The 16553-nt window shown below is 34.9% G+C and overlaps 1 protein-coding gene across 3 annotated transcripts in view; it reads right to left on the bottom strand.

Annotated features, from left to right (window-relative positions):
- Positions 1–16553, bottom strand: part of SLC44A5 (solute carrier family 44 member 5) — a 322073-nt gene that overhangs the window by 73217 nt on the left and 232303 nt on the right. For all 3 annotated transcript variants that reach the window (XM_012787740.3, XM_012787716.3, XM_075999403.1), the window contains one exon: positions 1570–1643. In XM_012787740.3, coding sequence (XP_012643194.2) covers positions 1570–1643 — 74 coding nt within the window. The remainder of the gene's footprint in view (positions 1–1569; positions 1644–16553) is intronic.

A 16553-nucleotide genomic window follows, 5' to 3' on the forward strand; every position in this document is an offset into this window, starting at 1 on the left:
ATACTGCCCAGTACTATTATGTAGCATTATCGGTGCAGCTGGGTATTATTTCATTTACTCCTCACTTTCACTACCCACTGGGTAGTGCTTCCACATTTTCCAGGTGGGAAAACTGAGGTTAAGTAACCACCTCAAGCCCACCAAACAATATAAGGAAACTCTAGATCTGATCGATTCCAAATCTTCTTTCTCTTATGCAGCAAATTTCAATTCTATGACAAAAAGTAAAAACAAACAAAATGTATCGAGTACAATGTATCCATCACATTATTCAGGTGATAGATTCCCTAAATGCCCAGACTTCACCACTGCCCCCTCTAGCCAGGTAACAAAATGGCACTTGTACCTCCTAAGTCTATAAAAATAAAAAAAAAAAAAAGAAAGATGTGTCTCAAAGTTAGAGGATCTAAAATTTTATTTGTTGTATAAAAAATTCATTATATTGTAATAGTCAATTTACCGATTGTGTATTGTGCTACAACTACATTAATGTTTAGAAGTTAAAATACTTTAAGATATAATAGAAGAATGCTCTGAAAGCCTTAGAAAAGTATAGTATTTAGTTTTGTCATTTATGCTCCTTTATTTTTCTCTCCTTCCTTATTTTCCTGTATTAAGCTTTTCAATTCTCCAATTCTGTGTAATTTTTACATGGCAATATAGAGATTATTTTTTGGAAATTACTTTCAATTGCTATTCTCAAAGTATTTCTCTTATTGGAAGTTACAACTGAAGAATAGGGAAAAATGTTTTCCGTTATTCCTTAGGTAGTGCACAGCTTCCTTTCTGCTAACACATTCTATCCACGTTAACTCCATGCCACTAATTATCGGCACTGGAAGCTAATATCTGACTTTCACAACCTTCATCCTAATAACAACATATCAAAGTTTCCTAAGTCAACAATAACAAACACTACTTATGTCTCTGGGGGAAAATGTGTGATACATTCACATACAATTGTGAAATCTTTTTACGGAAAATATTCACATTAGTTCCTTTGATAGTTTTTAAAAATCCAAATAAAGAATCTCTGTTATTTGTCCTCTTTGTTTTTATTTTTATAGAAAAATATTTAGGTTAACAATGAAAAACAGGGTATATCTTTCTGGTGGGCAAAGAGACTAGGACTTCTTATATGTCAATGAATTATCTAGTGAAATACTTAATAATTGTTCCTTCTTTTTAAATTTCCAGATATAAAGAATGGTTTGTATATCTGACCTAGGCTCTAGTTCTTACTGGTAAATAACAACATGAACATAATTAACTGCTTAATAGAACTCCAAAAGTAAAAATGATTAAAAAGAAACTATAAGCTTTTCTCTTTCTTCTTTATAATTGCATTTACTTAAGTAATTTAGGCTTGCCTTTGATAAAACTGGTGTGTGTTCATTTTTTTACTGTGCCCTCTACCCAGTATGTCCTGGTGAGATACATTCCCTCGGGAAAAGACAACAATCAATAATAAGGCTTTTGGAAAAAAGATAATTAATTTTTAATACGTGACATTGACTTAGTTATTTCATTATCAAATGTTAAATATTTTCTCTACCTGTATTTACTCACCCACAAGTCCTAAAAGAATGTAGCCAATAATGAACAGTAGGAAGATAATGCAGCACAGTATATCTGTACAATTCCTAAAGACAAAAAAGAATAAAGAATTAAAAGAGTTCCAAAATGACTTCTTATTTACTGCATAAAATAAAGGAAGGGAGAAAAAGATAATAGTAGTGATGTGCTATTTTATATATAATAATTCTGAAAGGTAGATCAGATGTATTTTTGCAATCAGACTTTAGCAGCCATTGAGAGGTCATAGTTCCATAAAGAAGCTCCTTCAGAATTCTTAGTATTATTCTCTCTTGGTTCTTTATTTGTAACATATTTTTACAGACTAGAGTACACCAACATCAAGTAGCTATTTTTTTAAAATTTGAAATTGTAATTTAAGCTTTTTGATTTTATGATTTTCCTCTTCATGCCTCCCTAACCCATGGCATAAAATAACCAGCCATTTCCCACTCCCCCTTCTCCATTTTCTTTCTACATACACATGGTGAGAGTAATATTATTAAATAAAAGATTGACATTAGCTTTCTGTGGGAGTTGAATTACAACGATTCAACAACAATGTACATAAAGTGTTAAAAAAATAAAATGTCTCAAAACTGATTTTTCCAGCTATCCTGTAAGCTATTAATAGATATTGTCAAATTAGGTTTGGAGAAAATTTGACTCAGACTCAATGAGTTACTAAAGGTCACAAACCACACTAGGATCCAGCAGGGATACTCCAGGTTTTTAGTTACAGTATTTCCTATTCCCAGTATTATATCTCATTCAGCTTATAAGCGGTTTGGAAGGTCAGAGCTATGTCTTGAAAGATAATTGAGCAGCAATACTTGAAAGTATCGAGCAGCAATACTGTCATTCTTTATCTGAAACTTAATGAAGAATCTACTAGTAAAGAAAAAAAATCAACCGATTTGACAGGATTAAAAATTGCACATGAGAATTTTTATAGCAAAATGGTCTTGATCTCTTGAGGGCATACAGATATGCTTTAAGCTTTGAGCACAGGTAGGTTACACACTATTGTTAGTGGTGGTAATTGTAGCAATAATGAATAATAATTGCACAGTTACAGACACAGTAATACTTTTCATTCATAAAGCCCTGTTATGCCTTTATTGCTTTCATTTAGATAATTTTGTGAGTTTCCTAAGGACACCGTTAGATTATTAGGGGTAGTAAGGTGAGTTGACTTATGTAAGGTGCATGAGAGAGGTAGCTGCAGAGGCAGGCAAATATCAAGGTCTCCAATGCCTAACCTTTTTCATTGGGTTATGTTAATATGATTACAATTTTCTGTATAGTTCCAAAACAGCTATATCTAAAATTAATCACACACATTCTTTTAATTCTTCACCTCACAGCAGGAAATGGATCCTTCACAGAGAAAGTTAATTGTGGTCAATCCAGAAACAAACTATCAAATGTTTAAATTCAGTTTCAAACCAGGAATTTTTTATTTAATTTCAATTTAAGAATTATACGCATAATAATAATAATAAGAGAAAAAAGCAGGCACCATAATTTTCTTTGGTTAAGAAAACTTAACTGTTGAAAGCAAACCTGCTTGGATGTGAGGAGAGTGTCTGCTTCATGTGCGTTCTGACACCTCCTACTCAAGATCAGGTTCCCTCCTGTCAGAGAAGTCGTTAAATAGCCCAACACCTAATAAGAAGTGCCTGCAGGTACAAAACTAAAGAAGAGAACACTGTAACATTGGTGGGCTTTAATTAGAAATCTCGCAGTTGTCAAAACCCTTGTGTGTAATTATAACTCCCAGGAAGAGGAAGAGAGGGATGTGATCAGAAGCAACAGTCAGGTTGGCTCACCATCCTGTCCTTACACACATCTCTAATGTTATATGTTTCTATCTATATATTCATATCTCATACATACGATAATGCATACAGCAGTCTCCCCTTATTCCTGTGGGACACAGTCCAAGACCCCCGGTGGATGTGTAAAACTGCAGATAGCACCGAACCCTATATACACTACGTTTTTTCCTATACATGCATATCTATGATAAAATTTAATTTATAAATTAAGCACAACAAGAGACTAACAACCATAATTAACACTAAAATAGAACAATTATAACAATGTGCTGGCATCACTAGCCTTGCACTTTGGGGCCTTACTAACAAGCAAAATAAGTGTGACTTGAACACAAGCACTGCGATACCAGGATAGTTGATCTGATAGCTAAGACAACTGCTAAGTGACAAAGGGACAGGAGGAATACACAGCATGGAGACGCCGGACAGAGGGATGATTCATGTCCTGGGCTGGGTGGAGCTTGACTGCATGAGGTTTCAAAGCAGTGGGCAATTTGAAACTTATGAATTGTTTGTTTCTGGAATTTTTCATTTCATATTTTTGGGCCTCACATGACTGCAGGTAACTGAAACCTCAGACACCAAAACCATAGATCCTGGGGGAACTATTGTATTTATAATGACTTAATGTTACTTATAATGTTATATAGTCAGCACAGTTAGAGGTAAATATCTAGAAAGATGAATGAAAGAAACTTATCAATTTTAAAGGATGGAGCACAAGGAAAAAAGCAAAGCCCAAATAGAAATTTTTTAAAAACTAAAACCCGTATTCCTTGACTATTGGCACTGATGAATGAGCATCAGTTTGAGTTTCCACGTGGGGTTTTACACTATGATTTCTCTTTCATTTTTGGTGCCAAGGACACAGTAAAGCATCGGGGACTGCACTGTGCCCACAACCATCCCCAGCAGCCTCTCACCACGGTGGGAGAGCATTTCTCAATAATTCACAACTGAAGGTGTTTGGGGGTTCTATTATGGGACTAAGGAGGATAATATATTCAAGTCTACTTTGTTTTTCTGGTACACTGCTTTAGAGAAATAGCAGGCCATACCCCATGGCCAGACTGGTTAATTCTGTCTTGTTTAAAAACAGAAGGATGTTGAATAAATTGAAAATTACAAATGGAGAGTTCAAGAGTCTCAAGTAGAAGGAACCATTAGTATTTCTAAATTTGTTTATGTAGTAATTTGATTCCCTTTATTGTATGAGAAATTTTCTTTTAAAAATAGGTGTGATAGGGCTGGGCGTGGTGTGTCACACCTGTAATCCTAGCACTCTGGGAGGCCGAGGTGGGAGGAGTGCTTGAGGTCAGGAGTTCGAGACCAGCCTGAGCAAGAGTGAGACCCCCGTATGTACTAAAAATAGAAAGAAATTAGCTAGACAACTAAAAAAATATATAGAGAGAAAAATTTAGCCGGGCATGGTGTTGCATGCCTGTAGTCCCAGCTTCTCGCGAGGCTAAGGCAGAAGGATTGCTTGAGCCCAGGAGTTTGAGGTTGCTGTGAGCTAGGCTGATGCCACGGCAGTCTAGCCCAGGCAACAGAGTGAGACTGTGTCTTACAAAAAAAAAAAAATAGGTGTGCATGTGTGTGTGTATTTTCAGATAATTAATTCTATTTTTTCCATTAATTTACCTGTTTCTCTCCCTTTCCTCAGATATATTCTCGCCATAAAAAATAGTGCTTAGAAAGTTATTGGAAAGTTGAATTTGAGGAACAAAATATAAAATAAAGCTTAGGCACCATTTTGTGAGTCAAGGAACACAGTAGAAACTAAATTCAAATTTGTAGAAGTTGTAGAACCTTTTTTTTTTTCCTTTTGATTTCAGGGTATCTGTCACAAATCTAAACATTCTATAGGAAACGAGTTATTTTTTAAGAATCAAGGATTTAATTTGAATAATTTTTAAAACTCTCAAGACAGTTATTGAGATACCGAGTGAGACAAACCCATAGCTGGAACTCATTCTGAATCATATTCTAGCTAGAGGTCTGTCATAACTAAATCTTTTCCTCAGGTGAATTCATTTTTACTTTCACAGCAGGCACTGAGAACCCTTGTACTAAGCTAAAAACGAGTTGCATCCTATTGGATCCCAGAGAGAAGACAGAAAGAATAGTTACAGAGAACTACGCCTAACTTTCTCTCTACTCTCCCTCCAAATCAAAGCCCCACTTTTGCAAAACAAGCTGCTCACACTCACATTTATCAGAGAGCCACATAAAACTTTATTCAGATTGAACTGCCCTGGCATAAAAGTGTTTTCAAAGTTAAACTACAGAAGTACTATTGCTACCTTATATATGTTTTCCAAATTACAATAAGAATAGGATTCCAACTACATGTGCATTTGCAGATTTCCCTTTTCTTTCTCTCTCTAATCCACAAATATAGTATGGCTATAGTAACCTAGACTTAAAATGTTGGGAGTTGCCTTTGACTTTCCCTTTTTCTTAGCCTATCTTTTATGTTCGATTGACAAGTTCTCTTGACTTCTTCTCTCTGATGTGTCTTTCATCCAACCCTTCCTTTTCATTATTGCCTAGATTCAGTCCAGGTTTTCTTATCCTCTCTTCAGACTATTGCCACGGTCTCTTAACTGGGCTTCTGTTGGGAGTCTCTTCCCGATCCATTTCATTCTGCACATCACTGATATCACTGACTTGTGATGACCCTAATTTACAGTTTAAAAAATTGCAGCACCTCTCCATCACCTATTTAATAATTTCTAAATATCTTAGCTTCATGTTTAAGAACCTACAAGTTCAGTCGTCATTCAAGCCCTAGACTATTTTTGTAGCTTTATCTCCCACTATTCCTTCTTAGGGTTCTTTAATCAATTTGTTAATTTGTTGACACGTAGTGCACTCTCCCTTGACCACACTTGGAGCTCTCTGCACATGGCACCTCTACATTTCCCCTTCAGGGGTAACTATGTGTGCTAATTTGCATGGGATAGCCAGGGTATACACCTAACAATACGTCCTTTTACTCTCAAAAGGGCCCCAGGGTGGATCTCCGCCCCATCTACTAAAGCCCCAGTCTTCAAATCAGCTCAAATGTCACCTCCTTCATGAAGTTTTCCATTAAAATAGCTCCTTCTGATCTCTGTAGACTTACAGAACTTTTGGGCATACATATTTAAGGCAACTATTAATATATTCCATCTATTATAGCCTAGACCAGGGGCAGCAAACTATAGTCCATGGGCCAAATCGGGTATGCTGCCTGTTTCTGTACAGCCTACAAGCTAAAAATAGTTTTCACATTTTTTTTCCTGCAGAGACAGGATTATGCTCTGTCACCCAGGCTGGAGTGCAATGATGTGGTCATAGCTCACTGTAAGCTCGAACTCCTGGGCTCAAGCTATCCTCCTATCTTGGCCTCCCAGAGCGTTGGGAGTACAGGCATGAGCCACTGCACCCAACAACCAGTTTTTACATTTTTAAATGGTTTTAAAAAGCAAAAGAAGAATAATATTTTGTAACATATAAAAATTATACAAAATTCAAATTTCAGTGACCATAAGTGAAGATTGTTGAAAATTAGTAATATTCATGCATATACACAGATTGTCTAAATAGCTAAGTTTAAAAGTTGCATTAGAAACCATCTGGCCTGGAAAACCTAAAATATTTATCACCTGGATATTTATAGAAAAAGTTTGCTGACCTTTGACCTAGACCACAAAGTCCTCTATGGCAGCATTTAGCACAGTCTTGCATGCTACAGAGAGAACAATCTATGTCCCATGAATGATTAGTGAGACACACCTCTAACTGACAGGCTAATACATCATAAGCAGGCTCTGGTGAAACTCAAAGTGCTGTTTTTCAAATTTCAGGATTTCTTTGGCCCAATATAGTGAATGTGTTGTTTAGAGAGATTCAATTTTTTTGGTCAAGCTTAAGCATGTCACCTGGACATTGCTCTCTTCAGTAAAATCAATCACTAAAAAACAAACAAAAAAGTCATCAGATTTAATTTAGAGGTGATAAGAGAGTTTTGTTTTTGATAAGTGCATTTTTCAGTTCCACATTAGTTCTTATTCTCCAGCAACTGTCATTTTGCTTCCTTCTTAGGGACAGCTATCTACCTCATCCAGAAACAGATTCATTTGCTGGTTTTCTTTCTTTGTGGCAGATGAAATTCCACCGGTATCACCCATCCTGAAAGGTCATTAATATCAAGCATTAGAACAAGAATGGAAGTCCTGAAAGTCATTATGCTCTGACAGATCATCCATTCATGCCTAATGAGTCGGTTTAGGGACTGTCCACTGCCCATGATTCCAGTCAGATGCTCACTTCTCATTTGAAAGTTCTTGGTGTCACCTGGGTACATCTGTCTACAGAGTGGCTGCACTGACAACCTGAAGTCTAGAAGCATTGCTCCTCTGCGGTCCCACTGACACCTGAATGATATCATCAAGTCATCTGTTACTGCTTTGATCCTTGCCACAAAAGTCTTTCCCAGGAAATAGAACAAATGCTTCACTTCCTAGAAGACAATGCCCTTTGGGACCATCTTTCAAGCTTCACTGAGATGCATCTGGCAAACTACAGAATGTGCCTTGAATTGGACAGATTGTTGGGGTTGATACTAATTAATCAGCTGGATCAAGATATTTGGGACTATTTAGGTGTAGAGTTCTAACTAAGTTAAAATATACTTTACCTCTATTGTCCCACTCTTCACTAATAATGGAGAATCCGGTGATTTTTAAAAGGAGTACCCTCTAAAAGCTTGTGTCTAAAGAGAATAATTGTGCACTTTTCCCTTTGCTTCCAGCTTTTCTTCTCCTTCCCAGACACACTGTCTAAAAGCTCTCTATTCTGTTCCCCAACCTACAGCTTTTGCTTACGGAGTGCTCCATTTTTGTGCGCATGTGACCTGAGGTTTAGTAGTAGGTATCTTACACTGGCTGTTTCTGTAAGTATAATAAGAGGTTAAAGATCATCTTGAAGAATTTCACTCCGTTTCTGAAATCAGAAACTTAATAGAAAGGCACAAATGAGCTTTTAATTTCATGAACATGCATTTTCAAGTATTTAATGTTAGTGCAAGTTTTTCAAGTTTAACAATTTTTTTTTATTTCAGCATGTTATGGGGGTACAAATGTTAAGATTTCAAATAATGCCCTTCCCCCCCTCACAAGTCTGAGCTTTCAGCGTGACCATCCCCCAGATGGTGCACATCTCACTCATTATGTATGTATATACTTGCTCCCCCTCACTCCTCCCACCTGCCCAATACCCAATTACTGTAGTTCCTATAAGTCAAACAATTTTTAAAAATGACTTTAAGTTTACATTTACCTTTGAAGATAATTCTGGCATTCAATACTTGAGAAAAGAGAGTTCGTTTTGTAGGATTATTTTGAACACATTTTAAGCTGTTGTTGAAAAATAAAATATCAAATAATTTATTACCCTAAGAAAAAACAGGATGATGTTGATAATGCCTTTCAAATTATAGATCATATAAGATGATGTTTGAGTATTATACCTGTTTTAGTTAGTTATTCTGAAGAATTGGATCTTAAAAGCTTCCATATCCTCTATGATTAATCTTTTATTCTATACTGCTTGGATTTGCTTTTGAGAGAATAGCTTTACCTGGTTTCCCTTGTCTTGAGAGAATAGATTTATCTGGTTATGATTTATATTTTCTATTTGTAAAGGGAAATAAAACTTCATTTTTTTACATAGAGGAGTTTAAATGATGCCTATATAAATATGTATTTTGTTTAAAATGGGGAAAGATTAGATACAATTGATCTTACTATGTTATTCATCATCTTTTAAAACTTGCATAACATTCAAGATTCTGTCAGTAAGTGGAAAAAACTCTGCAAATTGTTGGTAAAGTGAAAGCCAGATCATAGTTGTTGCTCATGTTACAGCCAGCATAGTAGACCAAAGGTACTACATAGAAGAGTGCAAGGAAAGCCAGCTCAGCTCTTGATAGCCTTGGGACATTAATCCAAAATATCAACCAAGTATACAGGGAATCCATATTGGTTGGAACCCTCTATAATCTTCTTGGAATAAGTTAAAATCTACATAGAGAATAAGTGCTCAAAAACATTTGTTGAAACAATGAATGAACTTCTGGAAATTCTCATTTAGCTATTAAAATAAAAAAATCACATCTCCTAATAATATGATACATAGTTAATCTTTTTTAGTGATCAAAGGCATGCACATTAAAATGAAATTAATATTTGTCACTCAAAATTTTAATAACTAAAAAATAATTGCCCACCAATGATGGAAAACTTAGAAAATCACATGCTCTTTGATCCAGTAACTTCTTTTCTAGTAATTTATACCATGGAAATAATTATAGGTGTAATAACAATTTATTTATAAGGATTTAAAACACTGAACTAGAGGGGGGCGGGTATATACATACATAATGAGTGAGATGTGCACCATCTGGGGGATGGTCATGATGGAGACTCAGACTTGTGGGGGTAGGGGGGAAATGGGCATTTATTGAAACCTTAAAATCTGTACCCCCATAATATGCCGAAATAAAAAAAAAAATAAAAAATAAAACACTGAACTGTAAATAAAAGAAAGTTGCAAACAACTTTCAAAATAATATTTAGTTATATGAAAACATGTTTATTATATATTATTGAATAAAATAGGTTACAGAATGTATGTGTAGTATGATTATATGTGTTTATATACATATATAAGTGCTTAACAAAATTAAAGAATATACACAAAAATGTTAGTGGTCATTATCTGAATGGTATGATTTTATATGATTTTGTTTTACTTCTTTTGCTTTTTCTGGTTTTTTAAAACTTCCATAACTGATACAAATTGTTTTTATAATGGGAACAAAAATCGAAGACACATAGACATTATTTGACAACAATAAATGGATTGCTGACTTATCTCATTATTATAATGTCTTTATGATCCTTTTAAAAATTGAACTTTGCTCTTTGCCTTTTTTCTTAATCATTGACTAAAATTCAAAGTGCATGTTTTATAGTTTTTAAACAAAAGTAGTTACTAGAAGTGTATAAGGGGGGTGAGAGATTGTTTTTTGATTAATCTTTCTTGTTGCTCAGACATTCATTAAGTGGGAGCTGAATAGAAAATATGCATCCCTAAATACCTCACTGTAATATCTTACAAATCACACCTTCATTTACTAATAATGAACACAGTAATTCTCACTAGCTTTACAAGATATAGACCCCTACTTCTTGTTCGAAGAACTACATAAAATGAAAACAGAGTTGACCTTTAAACTTTCATTAATCACCTTTATGATTTAATGTTATGTCTCCCTTTTGTGTAGGTCATTTTCTTTATGTATATTTCGTGAATCTGAAATAAAACACCTGTTTTTTCCTTAAAATAATATTTATTCAGTGGTGATTTGACCTTTACTTCTGCTTAGAATGTTTTTTATCTCCGTACTAACCATTAAAAGGATATGCCTATATTCGTCATAGAGCTTTCAGAACTTGAGGTATAAATTTAGTTTTGGAAGTTAATTTAGCAATGTAACCACCTCAATTGTAAAACATTTTTATACTTATTACTATATTTATTACTATTTACTATTACTATTATACTATTTACTATACTTATTACTATTTAATGTCCATTAAATGAAGGAGTAATTTTTAAATAATTTTGGGTATTATTACATAAGGAACTGGAAATAGCAGTTGTCTCAGAAAAGGGAACAGTGTGGCTGGGTTACCATATATCTTTTTGTAACTTTTAAATTGAGTACCAATCACATGTGTCACCTAATCAAAAATAATTCATTTTTAAAACAGAAAGCCATGTGAGTATTGATTTGGCACCCCTTAGCAATAGATAGAAGCTCAGAAATAATGTCGATTATTAACCATTAAAATGCATGCAGTGGGGAAAGAAATAAACTCAATTTAAGAGAAATTAAACTATAAGCTATATGGATATAAAGTCATTAGGGATATATTCCAAGTAAAATCCCTTACTGGGATTATAAATCTATCTACTCATCTTGGTTATAAAAATTGCATTTTGGCCATTAATGATTTAAATCACACATATATAAATGAGATTTCTCTATCATAAACATTTTTTTACTTATTTGTTTTGGCAATTATTTCAGTAGAAGAATAATCAGAGAAAAATAATAAATACAACAGGACATATTTGCCATAAGTAACATCAAGCATACACTGCATGCTGTGGGTAAACCTTCATTTGAAATGGGAAAGATTTGGAATGAAAATTAATAGGTTTGTAAGACTGTATAAAGAATAGTGAGTTTTAGGCTGGGTGCAGTGGCTCATGCCTATAATCCTAGCACTCTGGGAGGCCAGGACGGGAGAATCGGTTGAGCTCAGTTCTAGACCAGCCAGAGCAATAGCGAGACCCCGTCTCTACTAAAAATAGAAAAAAATTAGCCAGGTGTGGTGGCACACGCCTGTAGTTCCAGCTACTAGGGAGGCTGAGGCAGGGGGATCGCTTGAGCCCACAAGTTTGAGGTTGCTGTGAGCTAGACTGATACCACAGCACTCACCCGGGCAGCACAGTGAAACTCTGTCTCAATAAAAAAAAAAAAAAAGAATAGTGAGTTTTCATGGCTCATCTATAGCAAAGAAGCATAGGCATTCAGTGCATACCTATTGAATGAATCAATGAAAATGTTAAAACATTAGACATTAACATCTTGCAGATATTTAAAAAAACATATAAAATGTTATGTCTTTCTATTGTCGAATTGCTCAACAAAATGGAAAATTCCAACCATTGTAATAGGAAATTCTAATCATTTGGTTAGAGCCTGAAGTAGTGTATAAATTCTTTTCTCTAAATATTTGCCAATCTAATTTATCTACAAGCTGGCTATACCACAATATAGCATTACTAGTAACAATAGTGTCATCATTAGTAATAAGAATAAAGGACTTAAAATGGTAAGAATTTTAAGGTAAAATTAAATATTCTCTATTTATTGATTTGACATGACTAAATATAGTTTCCATGTAGTCCACTTTAAATTTGAACCTAAGTGATGTATCAGTTAAGGATGTGTTTGGCTGAAAATACCAGAAAACTCAAAACCAGAAATAGTGGCTTAAATTCCAAATAATTTATTTGTTTCATGTAAAAAGAAGTGTGCAGTTGGCAGTCCTGACCTGAATTGATGCATCATTCAGTGACGTCATTAGGGATGCCACTCATTTCATCTTTGTGTCCCCACATCCTTAGCTTGTAGACATTTATTTTCATGTTTATGCCTCATGTCACAAGTCGACTGCTGCACTCAAGACACCTGAATCTATTCAATCAGGCTTTGGCTTTTTATTTAGAAAATTAAGTCCCTCCTGGCAGACCTTCCCTTTAGCTCATTGGCTATCAATGTCCCATGGCCATTCCTGCCTGGAAAGTGGCTAGAAAAAGTGTTTGGCCTTTCAGCTTCTATAATAGAAGAGGCAAAAAAGAAGATGGTTTGGAATGGATGTTGAGTGAAACAGAATACATCACAGAATATATTGCAGTTACTAGTGAGACTTATTTTAAACAATTGTAAAAAAATACGATTTTCCCATTCTAATAATTTCAAGGCAACCCAAGCGGATTATGCAAAAAAGCATTTTTTTCTTTGCAACGATTATTAAATATTAAACATATTTTATAAGATTAGATTATAAAAACTGAATATTATATATTCTCACAGAATTTAAGTAAGTTAAGCTAAGATTTATTACCTAGTAAAGCATACTCTAGATCTGCTGATATCCATAATAGCAAAATAGCATGTTGTTGGATTTTATTTGTGAATAATTTCCTATTTTATATTCAATTGTTTATATAATTCTTGAAATGCCTGTTCAAGGGAATGGAATTTGAAATTTAAATCCAGCCCTAGTAACTACATACAATCACAGTTGTCATAAGCTGACTTTCCTTAAGTTAATATATATATGTATTTTTTTGTAATCACTAGGCATAAAATGTATCGCAAACTCTACTGATAAGTATCTTTGATCTCAACATAAGATACTAAGAATAGCATCTTAATATTAATAGTAAGTCTGGGAGTCATTAGGGAATCTTATACTTAATTTTGTCCAAGAATGGTACCAGTTCTCTTACAACAAAGCACTACAATTCAACATACATAATGAGTCCCAATTCCTATTACTATCCTCTTTCCTGCCATTCTGAAATATAAGATCATGAAGGATCCATATTTTCCAAGGCCTCCCAAGATGTAAGTTCTCCTCAGGGTTTTATAAAACCTCCCTAGCACATTTTTTTAATGGCTATATGTTAAGTGTCTACTGTTTGCTTCTCTGGTGAGATGTGCATGTGTGTGTATACATGCAAATGTGGGTATGTGTATGGAACAGGATGAAAATGAAGGTAAGCATAGACTGTCAGGGAGAAGGAGATACAAAGTGGAAAAAGAATAAAATTCTAACCCTCAAGTACTCTAATTTTTATGTTTTTTAAAAAGAGACAAACACACCTAGAAAACTAACATTAAAAATAAGCCCAGTTTAAAATGTAAAGATAAAAATTAGTACTACACGTAGAAAGAGATGATTTTGGTGGAAAAAGACAGTGTGAGTTTCACATACTTTCACATAAAGTATGTGAAATGCTTTAAGTACAAGAGGTGGGCTATAGTCTTGAATTATGGAGAATATTTGACTGGCAGAGAAGAGAGGTCCATTCTAGGCAAATGGAAGTATAAGAATACAAGTGCATAATTAAGCATGGATTATGGGGATGAGAAAGAGACCCATATGGGTAGAATTCTTATTGGATAAAAATGATAAAATAGATTTGCATTGTGGAACAAAAAAAAATCAACTTATTCTTTTATTCCCCTAATATTAACTAGGTACTTATTCTATGCCAAGTGCTGTGGTAGACTCTATAAATATATTGGTGAACCAGACCGGCAAGATACCTTCTCTCATGGAGCTCACGGTTTAGTTTAGGAAACAGGCAATAAATAAGTAAAGACAATCAATAAAATGATGACAGATTGTGTGATAGGTGCTAGGAAGAAAACAAACATGATACTATGAAAGAGAATAGTAAGGATGGCCTACTTCCAGATGGTTCATAAGGAAGAGATCTCTGAAGAGGTTGTGTGACTTGTATTTCATGCAGAAGAAAGAGCAAGTGCAAAGGCCCTGAGGGTAGGTAAGACCAGGGTAGGTTCTGGGCTCTGACAGATGGCCAGTGTGAACAAAACATAGGGGAGAAAGGGAGAGAGTAGCTGCTATGGTTTGAATGTGTGTGCCAAAGTTCATGTGTTGGAAATTTCATCCCCAATGCAACAGTTTGGGGAGGTGAGATCTTTAAGAAGAGGTGATTAGGTTCTGAGGGCTCTGCCCTCATGAATGGATTAATGTTGTTATTATGGGAGTGGGTTTGTTATAAAAGTGAGTTTGGTCCTCTCCTGCTCTCCCTCTCTCTTGCATGAGATGCCTTCTGCCATTTTATGACATGGCAAGAAAGCCCTCCCCAGATGCAGCTCCTCAGTCTTGGACTTCTCAGTCTCCAGAATTGTGTGCTAAATACATTTCTCTTCATTGTAAATTACTCAGTCTGTGGGATTCTGTTACAGCAGCACAAAACATGCTAAGCCAGCTGTGTAAGAGGAGGTTGGCGCAATTAAAAGACTGAATAGTCCTCAGTCTATTGGGGGAGTGTGGACTTGTCTCTCTGGGGAATCCATAGTTACAACAGTTAAAGAGCCTGACAGGTCATGACCCACTTTGATGTATATTAACCCATTTGGATCATTACAACAACCCTGTAAAGTTGATACAGGAGCTATTACTAACACATAATTTTACAAAATTGAGTCACTCCTGACTACAGTTTCAGTTCATTTTTTATTGGAAGTTCTTGAATACTAGAGTGATGTCACAAAAGTGGTATTTCAGTTAGGTTTATCTGGCACCAGGATGCAGAATGAATCAGGATAAAGTGCGTGGCAAGTGCAGGGTGGCAGCAACACAGAAGAGAATGAAACCAGGGCCAGGCCTGTTTCCTCAGCACCACAGCCTCCCACGCATGTCTGTTTTCCTGGGTCGCCAGGACAGTGTGGAGATAAATGCCATAGCACGGGCAGAGTTTACAGCTTCACAAAGATGCCTCATGGAATGAAATGGATTTCTCTCTAATGGTTTTTAACACAGAGGGAAAAAAAGGATGCTTACATATCATTTGAGCACCAAATCCTATATTTATCTCTCCTACAGTTTTCAAAGTACTCTGTTCCATTTTTTAAAACATTACATCAACTTGATAAGAGTGTATTTTCTCTGAGCCTTTGGAGATCAAAGATCCCACTTTTCGGTTTTCTGCTGTGAATGTGGTTAGCTGGCATCTGTCTTTTCTGTAATGGACATAGGGGTTGCTCTATTGTTGGCTTTAGTCCCCAAGGACGACATCAAAAGCGAGCTGGCCTTGAATGCTGCTGGATGATGACTGTCCGTTATTAACAATACATACACGACAAGTTATTGAACTGTGTCGTTTCTAGCTCTTGTCAATTGCATATAAGTGGGCAAAGATGGAGTAACGGGAAGGAGGGAAAAGAGAAAAGTGACATCTAAAGGCAAGAAAAAGCCAAGAAAGAAATAAGCTGAAAAGAGATATAAAGAAAAAAAATGTAAGGGAGCAGCAGGGCTCTTGATGAAAATAAAAAGCATTAAAAATTGAGAAGGAAAAAGAAACAAGAGAAGAAATCAGAGAAATAAAATCCACAAAAATACAGAAAAGAATTATATACAAGAAAAAGAAAATAAATAGAGGCTATACAATTAAGGAAGCTTACTGAAATCTATTTGGGTTTGGATAAAATCTAAAAGTGGATATACATCCTATTATAAAAGTAGTAGTTTATGTGTGTGTGAAAGGAGATAATTAGGTGAATAATAATATTAATTTATCTTAAATTTATTTTATTTCCCTATGTTTACTTTATAGTTTAAATTATTCTAATGGTCAACTAATAAACATTGTACACTAGAACAAAGTTCAAGGACATATTATTTTTGTATCTATTGTACCCCTCTTTAAAACATTCATAGTTTAATTTCTTTCTAATACAAGTTTGTCAGCTACCAA

This window comes from Microcebus murinus, chromosome 2, assembly GCF_040939455.1.
Source record: "Microcebus murinus isolate Inina chromosome 2, M.murinus_Inina_mat1.0, whole genome shotgun sequence".
NCBI classification, from domain to species: Eukaryota; Metazoa; Chordata; class Mammalia; order Primates; family Cheirogaleidae; genus Microcebus; species Microcebus murinus.